This window comes from Limulus polyphemus, unplaced genomic scaffold, assembly GCF_000517525.1.
Source record: "Limulus polyphemus unplaced genomic scaffold, Limulus_polyphemus-2.1.2 Scaffold3147, whole genome shotgun sequence".
NCBI classification, from domain to species: Eukaryota; Metazoa; Arthropoda; class Merostomata; order Xiphosura; family Limulidae; genus Limulus; species Limulus polyphemus.
The window spans coordinates 124805-138385 of record NW_013668757.1 but is presented as its reverse complement, the minus strand read 5'-3'; the positions used below and the strand labels follow the sequence as shown (position 1 = coordinate 138385).

The window sequence follows — 13581 nt, the reverse complement described above, 5'->3', positions numbered from 1 at the left end:
AGGTTCATCTTTCCTATTTTAAAATATTGTTATTAACTAACTATAAAAATACATTAATGCTGTTTTCATCATCTTATAGCCCAACTGAAACAGTTTTTATTAAGCAAAATTAATGGCTCTCAGCACGTCTGATCGATATTCAATTTCAGCCCACATTCGCTGTGACATGTCCACGGTTACATTGGCGATGGCGTCTGTTATCCTGGTATTTTGCTCGTTATATTTTCTACAGGTGTGCGATACACGATATCCTTAACATACCCCCATACTTAATTCCTGTAATGGCGTCTGTAATTACGCTGCACCATGCTCAGTGACTTGGTCTCTGCAATCGAAACGACGCAGTGAACTTTCCTTTGCACAGTTTCCATTTTACGGGATAATACTACTCACTGGAGTAGAAAAGAAAACATAATAAAAAAATTGAGTTGGGCTACAAAATGTTGAAACTGCATGGTTGTATTTATTTAATTATTAAATTGTAAAATAATAAATATAATTTTGGACCTCCTTCTATCTTACACAAGATAGATAAATAATGTGTGTATTATTGAGTTCTTAATTTATCATAGGGTTCTTTCAAAAAACCCGTTTCAAATTGTTCGCTTTTCGCTTCATCAGCATGTGCTCCAGCTTTATTTTTATAAAGACAATTCTTATGGATTCTTCAGATAAAATAATCTTGATTTCCACAGTACTTCATCGTGTAGTTTTTGTGATAATTGGTGATGTTTTCTAGATATTGTATTAGTCCTGATCTCCTCTACTAACACGTCCTATATTTGTGGAGAATTTTTAGGTGTATAATTTGTTGTTGTTCTTTTTTTTAAATTTTTAGTGAAAAGTCAAATACGGTTGTCTGCTAGTGTCAAATAGTAGCTGTGTGGGTATACTAACACTTTCCAAGAGGTTAATTAAAATAGTATTGGCTTTTTACTTATTTACAAATCTGAAAACTGATAAATAAAATACACTCGTAAAACTGAAATATAGTTGAAAATGATTATATCGTAAGTCACTATTTGGTGATGTGTGCCAGTATCTTGGTATTATAATATGGATTCAGTTTTATACACCTAGTCTCCCGGTGGGTTTGTTTGATTTGTTTGAATTTATGCACAAAGCTACACAATGGGCTATCTGTGCTCTGCCCACCACGGGTATCGAAACCCGGTTTCTAGCGTTGTAAGTCCGCAGACATACCGCTGTGCCACTGGGGGGCCTCCCGGTGGGACAGCGGTAAGTTTATAGACTTACAACCCCCCAAAAAACAACCGGAGTTCGATTCTCCGCGATGAATATCCACATTACTGAGTATTTAAAAAGGATAGAAAATTGAAGTAAAGGATTTTTTTTTATTATTTGATCGATAAAGAAGAAACATATCTTTACGTCAATGATGTTTTCTGGCGCCTATAATAAATAAAGTTGAGTAAGTCGTATCAAAACAGCCGATATAAGGTCGTCGTGAAACGGTATGCATCAGAATGATATTTTGTTTAACGTTTCGTAAGTAGTGTGATGTCACTGAAAATGTAACATGTAAGCATGTAACAACCCTTACATACGCAAAACATTCATATCATAAATATGTGTTTAAAACAATTATTTACAATTTACAAAGTAAGGATATTCCTTGTAATTAATGGCATTGAAAAACGATAGAAAATGCATCAACTTGGAGAACCAGGATCATCCAGAAAGTATGTTTGTTTGTAATTAAGCACAAAGCTACACAATGAGCTATCTGTGCTCTGCCCATCATGGGTATCGAAACCTGGATTCTAGCGTTGTAAGTCCGCAGACATACCGCTGTGCCACTGAGGGGCCATCCAGAAAGAAACCTGCAACAAGTTTACCTCAATGGTGGTAAGCAAAGTGGGGCGTCTTTTAACAGGTGAAAATCCACGAACACAAAGGTCAGTGGCAAAAGCTCTCCACATGTTCTTAACAATAGTATGCAACATGATGAAGAAGGATCTCCGTCTGGTAAAGTGATACAAGTCACGTGTACGAATTGCTTTCACGACATATTCGTACAATATCGCATAGCCCAAGTAGCTGAAAAATAAAATACATATTCATTGTACTCCATACGAAAGCATAATGTTCAAATCGCTGGACGTAGCGCCTGTGGATGTGACAGAGCGCTGGGTGGATTATGAAAACCAGCAGGGAAAAGTGGTGTTACAATCTTACAATGGAGCCTTTTGTATGGAAACTACGCTGCAGGACTATTGTCAAGTTGCACGTCATCAGATAGAGCATGACTGGACATGGTGAAGGTCTAAAATCGTTTTAAAAATATAACGAACCCAACTTTTTCATTACTATATCTAAATAATACTTACTTGACCTGGATTAACCTTCGTTGTATAACCTTTGGTGTTTTTCCTTTTCCGCTGGAGGGTGAAGCTGACAAAGGCGTACTCGACTAAAGTGGCGAATACAAAAGCTATGCATCCTAACATCCACACATCAATAGCCATCACGTATGAGATGGATGGAATGGACGATTTTGCCTGCTGTGTTACAAGCGTCAGCAAGCTCGTTACGCTGAGGGCGACCCTAGCAGGAGCGCTCTCTGGTGGTAGCCAAAAGGAAATCATGGACATAATAACAACCAGGAAACTTGGGATGTATGTATGAATTACGAAGTATCCAGTTCGTCTCTTCAAATGTATGATTCCGGTTAAACGAGTAAAATTACCTAAAACAGAAATAAATACATTGGAGTAGTTACAATCACTCATCCTCTCAAATATAGACTGGTTTTATCTAATTGTCTAAAGCTACAAAAAAACTCTGGTTCCGAATAGTAATTGTGACTTCAAAACTCATATTTTCACGATTATGGATAACTTGAAATTGTGAAACAGTTTCCATAACAGTTACACGAATAAACGGTAAAGAAGTGAAAAACAATTTTAATATATACAAACAAATATATGTATGAAATTTACAGACTATATTAAATTGCAAATAATGTAAAACTTTAAAATAAGACAGAAGAAAAAAACAAGATCAAAGGAACTTCACTTACAACACATTTCCTAATAAGTGCATTGGACACGTAAAAATATGTGGATACATTCTGAATAGTTCTTTTGTTATTGATTCCAAAAACATATGAGTGAAAGAAAACAAAAGAGTATATGTTATAATATTGCAGTGAACAATACTGCTATATTCAGTGTGGACGAGAACCTTTACCCAATACCAGGTGAATAGTGGTCTATGCGTTATTATATGTCACCAATTTTCATGGACGACGACTGTTGTGTGAATCAGATTAAGCAAGGGAATTGAGATTATTATCAATTTATTTAAATTAATTAGAAATCTGATTTTTAGATGAGAATTAATAACATTAATTATTATTTTACAAATTTTAAGGTAACTTTGAACGTTCAATAAGTATTAAGATTTTAGGTATAACTTCAGTTTCCAGCTTAAAGAGTAAGACATGTTATCATCTAATGGTTTTTTGTCTTATCTTTGAAAAGAGAAGAGAAAGAGAGTTACAATCGCGGATCAAAGAAAACTATTTCTTCCGAATTATAAAACACAGAAAAATTATCACACTCAGCCACAGGTCACGGAGAGTGGTGAAACGTTTACTATCTCTACTCTCTCCAAATCTCATGTTTCCTGTGTTGATATTTTGAGAGTTTTAGCGACATTACCAGTTTTCTTGATTCGGACCAATTTGACTTTAGTTTCTGATCCCAGGCCCCTTTTTTCGGGCCTCTTTCTTCCATCCATTGCGGGCGGTGATGATCTGAATAATCGTGTTTAGTAACTCAATTTCTATTTCTATCCTCTTTCTTTGATTTACGCCTATGAACGCATTGCTGTTACGAGAGAATGACGAACATAAAATATTACAGTTTTTATTATCGTTTGTTTTAACTGTTTTTGGTACAGTAATCGATGTTGTGCTTTTTTTAGGTTATTCTCTTTAGTGCCACGGAAACTGTTTTTTTTTCCAAGAGAAGTAACTCGTGTATGCATATAGATCGAGGCAGTGGTTTCCAAACTTGGGTGTCGCGGCAAGTTGCTAGAGTTGTCGAACAAATCAAGATAAGTGGGGTTATGGTGTCGTGAGTTTGGAATCTCATTAGGTTCAGGTGGCCGAAAAGATACAAACATTATTCTTTTACACAAAGTTAGCGTCGCCAAGTTGCCCAGGAAATTTTACGAATGTAATAAACAGCAAATCGAGCATGAACAAAAAACGTTCGCGATCACGAATAAAGAAAAATCAATAATTCTTAATCGGGAATCACGCGACATTATTAATCACGGAAAACATAAACAATCCAATACCACAAGTCACAATAAACCTATATTCCCCCAACCTCCAAAAACAAATATTTTAATAGGCATGTAAAGAGTTTATTTAAATACATAGCTTTCTGACAAATATTTACCAAATGCGTGAAAACCCATGATGGCGATGGATTGATATTCTGGTGCGGTGAAGATGAAAAAAAAAAACATTTTCCTACAAAACTCTATAAATTTAATCCGAATGAAATAAAAATTTAATTTTCAACAGAATTACAATTCCTAAAATGAAAGATTCTAAAATTCCTACAATATATTTTAATCAAAAGTCATAAAGGAAAATCATGTGATAAATAGTCATATATATATATATATATATGTGTGTGTGAATCTCACTATATTAATCTGTCACCTCTCTATGTCATTTAAGAAAACAAATAAGAGGGAAATAAATTTTCTGAGTTACAATCTAGTGAGTTCTACTCATCATAAGAATTGGAATCCGCATAACGTTGGGAAATCATACAATAAGATAAAATCACAGTAAAAAGCACAACGTTTCGACCAACTGCTCTTCATCAGACTTGTTTTTATTTCAACGTTCTGTTTTTACAATGAATTTGTTCCATTACAATTCTACACATTGACCTTCTGGGTGCAATTTAAAAAGGCTTTTTTAAAACGATAATTTTTTTATGATGTTATTGTAAAAGAAATATAAATGGTTAATTAATTCGTATTTTAAATTGGTCATGCAACAAATAAACGTTTAATTATGATAAAATTACTGCCAATCTCATGGGGAATGCATAAATGTTGATATTCTGGCTTAAAGTATTTAGTGGAATATCTTCCTAAACCAACTAAATTATTTTACAGTGGTTCATTAATTTTAAGTGAAAGAAAAACTCATTATAAATGGGAATTTCAATACATTTACTTCAAAGCTATATACATAAAACACAGAAGTTTTCAGCTCTTTGCTTTGACTATTTATAAGTTTAAAAATAGCCAATAAACTACAGAGTTAGGTGATCTTTGTTTCGTATTATTCAGACGCCTTAGTTGGTATAATCTTTCAAAATCACCTTGAAAATAAACTACTAGATATAAGTGAAAATTGGCAGTACCAGGTGGTGAAAACAGAGTAAACACGACACGCAGCGTTTTGCTGCCGTTATCAGGCGACAATGAAGTAAAAGAAGGAAGAAAAAAACACATATCGCAGGTCATAACACCAATTTTTTCTTTTATATTACAGTTTCTACTAGGCCTTCATTTCAAACTGCTATTTCTACTCTGTGGACTAAACTTCAGGAAAAATGAATAATACACAGTATTCAGTCTATTCCAAACATAAATGGCTTTTCAATCACCTTTTTCGATTTAAAGAAACACGTCATCGTGTTATAATCGGTGAAAATATTCCTCTTAAAGTACCAAATTAAAATTCACACTTCGCATTTTGGAAGTCTTATATGCGTCATAAAGATGACAGTCAAAACCCATCATTCTATTAGAGTAGTCCAACAGATAACACTGGATGCCGTTTATTAGCTGCTTTCTCTCTAATAGATCAGTTAAACATTAGGGACGGCTAGCATTGATTACCTTTGAACGAAAATCATAAAACAACGATTCTTTTGTATATATATATTTTTTTTCTAGTACTATTTTAGTTTTGAAAGAATACATATAAAAATCCAATAAAAGGACTTGGTGCAAAATAAAATACAAAGAAAATAATTAATATGATGTATTATAAAACGAGCTTTAATAACGTATGAAAAGCTTGCAAGATTTATGATTACATAATGATTTCTTACTTTCTATAGAAGTGAAAATTTCTCTAATAAAGGGTTTGTTAGATTCTTATTCAGCACATTGGGCTATCTGTTCCGGCCCCACCGCGAGTATTGAAACCCGGATTTTAGCGTTAGAAGCCCTGAGCCATCAAAAGAACAACCGTAAAAAAATTGGGAAAGAAAGAGATCGGTATTTTTTTTTTTTTTCGGATTTTTATTTGTTTCAGTTGTAGAATCAACTTAATCAAAATCAAATTAATCCCATTTTAGGTCATCTACCAGACCATTAGGTGGTATATTGGTGACTTTTATAATGCCTGATCGGCAACTTTCACAGGAAATCAGCGACCCCTAAAATTCAACTTTAGCCATCCATAAATTAGAATCACTAACCAAAAAGAACGCAACCAACAAGCAAACCCACGTAGCTACTTTTAACCGAATAACGGAATTGGCTGTCACAGTTATAACGCCCCCATAACTGAAAGTATAGAGCGTGTTCAGCAGCATATCGAGACTCTAACCATTGACCTTCTGATTCCCAACTGGAATGCTAACCATTAGGCTACGCCTAGCCTTCCAAAAAAAGAACAATCGCCACCTAGTTTACGTCAGTAAACAACAAACTGTGCTTTAAATTCTCTTATAGTACACTATATCAGTTAAGACTAGCAAAATGTCCCCCAGTAGGCAGCCTAGTGGTTAGGGTTGCGGGTTCGAATCCCCGTTACACCAAACATGGTCACTCTTTCAGCCGTGGAGGCGTTATAATGTGACGGTCAATTCCACTATTGGTTGAAAAAAGAGTAATCCAACAGTTGGCGGTGGGTGATGTTGACTAGTTGCCTTCCCTCTAGTCTATCACTGCTAAATTAGGGACGGCTAGCTCAGATAGCCCTCGTGTAGTTTTGCGTGAAATTCAAAACAAACAAAACTAAACACCAGTAAGTTTACGGAGCTAAAATCCAATAACCCAATGTGGCTTAAACGAACAAACAATTTAATGTAGTTTTATAGTTCATTTGAACCTAATTCAGTTAAGTTTGTTATGAAATTTGCACAGAGCTACACGAATTGTCACGTTTATAATAAATAAACAACTCTCGCAGTGTCAAGTTTATAAGTAGACAACTCTCGCAGTGTCACATATATGAACAAGCATCTCTCACAATGTCATGTAAGACTAAAGGGAAGGCAGCTCTAGTCCTCACCACCCACCGCCAACTCGTAGGTTAGTCTTTTACCAACAAATAGTGGGACTGACAGTCACATTATAAAGCCTCCACGACTGAAAGAGCGAGCATATTTGATGTGACGGGGATTCGAACCTGCGACCTGCAGATTGCGAGTCGAGCTCCCTAGCCACCTGGTCATTTAAAACAGTCCTTATGTAATAGTAATGTTTCTCAACACTTTCTGTATTAAAGCACACTTCTAATATTCTTTATACATGTTTTCTAAATTAGCATATTTAGTTAAACAGGATCATTTCATATTCACCAAAACCATAGCTATCTTGTTCCTCTTTCGTTTCTGTTTTGATGACGTCATGTTGAGGTAGAACGATCTGACTGCTAACATCCATTCTTTTCCACACCAACTTCAGTTCCTTGTCGGTGTAAGACACTTTAACATAAAAACAAATTAAAGGTAATTAAAATAATAATTGGGTGTGCAAACCACGTCGATGTTACATGATTTACATTGAAGAGTCTTATTCTAAAAACTCGCTAACACAAATGTACACAACGGACTGTCTTTGTTGCTAAAATTATTCGTTTTCATAAGTTATTTAGTTTTTACTCTTAACGTCTGTGTTGTTTCAAAAGCAGGGGTCGAATCCTGAATTTTAGAATTACAAATTTTCAAACTTGTCTCTGAGCCATCGGGCAGGGGTGGAAAAGACTGTATATTAATTTTTTTTCTTGGTATTGTTTGTTTTTATGTTAAAGTGTCTTACACCGACAAGGAACTGAAGTTGGTGTGGAAAAGACTGTATATTAATTTTCTTTCTTGGTATTCCTACGCAAATCTTAAAATATACTGTTATTTCTAAAAGCACAAACGTCTTCGCGTTGATCATTTTCTTGAAGATACTTAACTTAAAATTGTGTTAAAACTAACAGGAAATCTTTGAACGCTGTCAACCAGTTCTGTTGTGACTTTGTTTTTATTTTACACACAATAGGTTATCTAAGCATAAATAAATAAAATCCAACTTAGACGTAGTCGATTAGAAAAAAACTTAACTCTTTCCATACAGGCAAGTTCTACTTCAATATAAATCCTTCTGTGTATAAAACATGTTCATGATTAAATAAACAGTCTTATATGTGAAATAATCCATCATGATCAATGTCACGTTTATAAAAAAACAAGTCTTCTAGTGCCAAGTTTATAAATAGAAAAATCTCCCAGTGTCACATTTATAAACAAGCAACTCTTCCAGTGTCACATTTATAAACAAGCAACTCTCCCAGTGTCACGTTTATAAACAAGCAACTCTCCCAGTGTCACGTTTATAATAAACAAACAATTCTCACAATGTCACGTTTATAAACAAGCAACTCTCCCAGTGTCACGTTTATAATAAACAAACAATTCTCACAATGTCACGTTTAAAAACAAGCAACTCTCCCAGTGTCACGTTTATACATAGATAACTCACCCTTATCAGATTTATAAATAGACAACTCTCGCAGTGTCACATATATGAACAAGCATCTCTCACAATGTCATGTTTATAAACAAGCAATTTTCCCGGTGTCACATATATGAACAAGCATCTCTCACAATGTCATGTTTATAAACAAGCAATTTTCCCAGTGTCACATTCATAAACAAACAATTCTCTCAGTGTCACTCTTATATATAAGCAAATCTTCCTGTATCAGATTTATAGATAATTATTTCACTAACACGTTTATACATAAAAACAGCTCTCCCAATGTCAGGTTAATACAGAACCAGCTCTCCCTAATCCCAGTTTACACAAAAATAATTCTAGATCGGGTAAATGTATTTGTTTACCCCCGAAGAAGATAGAATCATCTACCAAACGTGTTAGGATTTTAATTGTTCTTGTTTTTTAATATGACTAATCTATCTTTTGATCATGCGCGTGTTGTTGTTTTACACCATCATGAACTAACTACTGGTTATAATTGATTAATATTCCTAGAACAGATATCCCCTTGTTTTCAATACCGAATGACGCATTATTTCCACTTTGCTAGTCAAACGTGACAAGTGTATATGTTAGCAACGTTGCTAGTATTCTATTGTTAATTGGAATCTGGGTGACGAGTCAAAGATTTATAACAAAATGGAAGGACCTGATTCTTTATCTCTAATTTTGTAGTTTTTGCTTCCACAATACTTATTCTAACATGAAATCAATATTTAAACAATTAGAACTCACAGCTCTTGAGTATAATAGCACAGGTCTGAGTATCGTGAGGATAATTCCTCAGCACCATATCACACGTTAACTTCAGGCTGATTCTGGTGAGGAGATGAAAATGAGAGTTTCGTTTATTAATACCTACATATAATAAATAGAAAATCGAATGAAATAAAGAAAAAACAACTTTACAACGTACGAGGTGAACGTATATAAGAAAAACACTGGAATATCAGACTATTCTGTTTTAGGTTTACTGACATTCTCTAATAAAAACATTCAACTAAACTAAATACATATATTTTCCAAATTTACAAACAATAATCTACTCTATCTACGGTCCCCGGTGGGATATCGGTAAGTCTTCGGATTTACAATGCTATGATTATAGGTTCGATTCTCCTCGGTGGACACACCAGTTATCCTTATTATAGAATCACATACTCCAAATGAAAATTAAAAATGATCAAAATAAATAAAATCTGTTAAAATTAATCTTTCCTTTTTAAATTAAAATGTTATTTTGATTATACTTTCTCTCGTTATTTAGAAATACAATTTGTTTATTATACTCTTACATATAGAATAGCCCCAGTGTTTTGTTATTTATAGTCACAGATAAATCTTATTCTGTTTTCAAACAATAGAAAACGGTATTACAAACAAACCAGATTCTTCAAACCCTAAGTCGGTATCTTTCATTGTTCTGTTAAGTTCACTTTCTATTTCAATAATATGTTGTTAACCAGAACCAGCTCTGTTTTCAAACAATAGAAAACGGTATTACAAGCTAACCAGATTCTTCAAACCCTAAGTCGGTATCTTTCATTGTTCCGTTAAGTTCACTTTCTATTTCAATAATACGTTTTTAACCAGAACCAGCTCTGTTTTCAAACAATAGAAAACGGTATTGCAAGCTAACCAGATTCTTCAAACCCTAAGTCGGTATCTTTCATTGTTCCGTTAAGTTCACTTTCTATTTCAATAATACGTTGTTAACCAGAGCCAGCTCTTGTACACGTAATATGTACTAAAACGTCTATGGAATCTCAAAAAGAAAAAAATTGTACTGTCATTATATAAAAAATATAGTATATATATAAAACACAGCTTCAAGTTAAAAGGAAAAAAATTGTACTTGTCATTATATAAAAAATATAGTATATATTTAAAACACAGTTTCAAGTTAGACTTTTAGGTCGAATAGCACCTAACATATACTAAAAGTTAGATAAAGTAACTGAAACATGGCAGTCTTTATTCTAAGGTTATGTATAGCTTGATGTGCTATTGGAAAATACTGAAAACTAGAACTGATGACAGAAATCGAAAGGAACTTCATATGAACCTACACGTGCTTAGTGTTTTATATTTCTGTTTGGATGCTATTAATAACTTCTAATCAATATAAGTTACCTACATTGAACTAAACACCAACCCAGTAATACGTATAGCTTATTTAATACACTGTTCTGATTATAATGGTTATAATATTGTTTCGTCAGTTTGTATCACAGTAATATCTCACGAGGTTCGGCCACTTTAGTTTGGCCCTAAATCCACATACTAAGCTAATATAATAAATTATTTTTTCTATAATAAAAAGAAGCATATTAAAAATTATTACCAATACTGTTAATGAAAGTAGCATTAAAGAAAGACTAGCGTATAACCTATTTGATGAATTGTTGTTTTGCATCATTCAGGGTATAACCTGTTTAGGATGATGTGATTACCTTGTCTAATCATGAAAATTATAAACTTGGTGAAATAAAGACGTGAAGCCCAGAGTATGATCCGATTCATTATTGTAGCAATAAGACCGGTTTCTGGGAATTCCCCCTTCTCATCAGAAATCCTCATCACGTTTTCTTCTAACCGAAGCTTTGTTTGTTTGAAGTTAAGCACAAAGATACACAATGGGCTATCTGTGCTCTGCCCACCACGGGTATCGAAACCCGATTTCTAGCGTTGTAAATCCCCTGACATACCGCTGTGCCACTGGGGGGCGCTCACCAAAGCTTACAAATTTGTTGATTACAGAAGGAAAATGTTCTATATTTCTAACGAGAACATTATCGACAATATCTGCTATACATGATGTAAATAATATGTTCTATATTCCTAGCGAGAATATCTGCCGTACATGATATAAACTAACATGTTCTATATTTCTAGCGAGAACATTTTCGACAATATCTGCATACATGATATAAAATAACATGTTCTATATTTCTAGCGAGAACATTTTCGACAATATCTGCATACATGATATAAAATAATATGTTCTATATTTCTAGCGATAACGTTATCGACAATATCTGCATACATGATATAAAATAACATGTTCTATATTTCTAGCGAGAACATTATCGACAATATCCGCCATACATGATGTAAACAATATGTTCTATATTTCTACCGAAAACATTTTCGACAATATCTGCATACATGATATAAAATAACATGTTCTATATTTCTAGCGAGAACATTTTCGACAATATCTGCATACATGATATAAAATAATATGTTCTATATTTCTAGCTATAACGTTATCGACAATATCTGCCGTACATGATATAAAATAACATGTTCTATATTTCTAGCGAGAACATTATCGACAATATCCGCCATACATGATGTAAACAATATGTTCTATATTTCTAGCGAGAACAAGAAATATAAAACATATTATTCATATCATGTATGGCGGATATTGTCGATAAAACGAGAACATTATCGACAATATCTGCCGTACATGATATAAAATAATATGTTTTATATTTCTAACGAGAACATTATCGACAATATCTGCATACGTGATATAAAATAATATGTTCTATATTTCTAGCGAGAACGTTATCGACAATATCTGCCGTACATGATATAAAATAACATGTTCTATTTTTCTAGCGAGAACGTTCTCGACAATATCCGCCATACATGATATGAATAATATGTTTTATATTTCTAACGAGAACATTATCGATAATATCTGCATACGTGATATAAAATAAAATGTTCTATATTTCTTGCGAGAACATTATCGACAATATCTGCTATACATGATATGAAATAAAATGTATTTACAAAACAAATTCGTACCTTGCATTGAAAAAAATGGTTTTGTTGGACCATAGTTTTGAATACTGGTTCTTCGTGAGAATCTCCTGGACTGTTCCACTATGAGCGTTGTAGAAATAAGTGTCCGGTCTCCAGAGTTCCTCGAAAAACTTTGGTTCCAGTGTCCGATTTATAGAACTGAAACTGACGTCACATAAACGAGGTTCTCGCCAAATGTGGGAAAGAAAGATGTCGGTCTCATAAGTCTGCAAAATGTTTAAAATATATATTTAAAGCAACCATAGAAAAAAATAGTACCTGAGCATATAACATACAATACTCTCCAGCTTATAGTAAACATTACCCAAATTTCGAGCACATGCTACCCAACTACGTATTATTCGAGGATAAAAAGCAGTACCGAGTATACATGTAGTATCTAACCATAAAGTACACGTTAATCCAGCATAAAACAGTACCCGTGTATTTGATTATAAAACTAATGAATGCACGTTAAACAAGGTTATAGTATAAGTAGTACCTGAAAATAAGAAACAATACCTTATTATTTAATACACAGTATACAACTATGCGGTACACGTTATCGGAGTTTACAGTAACAGAACCGAAGTACGCAATGTGCCGTACAAACATACACAGTATAAAATATTCAGTTCAGAGTGTCCAAGTACAAGAATACGCAGTATAAAGTGCCAAGACCTGGATATTTTATACACATTAGTCTAACATAAAGTACACACACACAGTATAATCTACTTGAGTTTGTAGCACTGAATAGCTGACTGTATAGTATACTCAATAGTTGAGTGTACAGTACACAGAGTCCTGATACATAGTGCACAGTAGTTGACTGTATAGTATACTCGGTAGTTGAGTGTACAGTACACAGTAGTTGACCGTATAATATACTCAGTAGTTGACTGTATAGTATACTCGGTAGTTGAGTGTACAGTACACAGTAGTTGACCGTATAATATATGCAGTAGTTGAGTGTAGAGT

General features: G+C 33.7%; 1 protein-coding gene across 1 annotated transcript in view; it reads right to left on the bottom strand.

Annotated features, from left to right (window-relative positions):
- LOC111088116 (glycine receptor subunit alphaZ1-like) overlaps positions 1–13581 on the bottom strand; it is an 85141-nt gene that overhangs the window by 2052 nt on the left and 69508 nt on the right. Inside the window, exons 5-8 of the mRNA XM_022397107.1 lie at positions 12604–12827; positions 9517–9599; positions 7596–7721; positions 2352–2710 (exon numbers count right to left, since the gene is read on the bottom strand). Of these exons, the coding sequence (XP_022252815.1) occupies positions 2352–2710; positions 7596–7721; positions 9517–9599; positions 12604–12827 (792 nt within the window). The remainder of the gene's footprint in view (positions 1–2351; positions 2711–7595; positions 7722–9516; positions 9600–12603; positions 12828–13581) is intronic.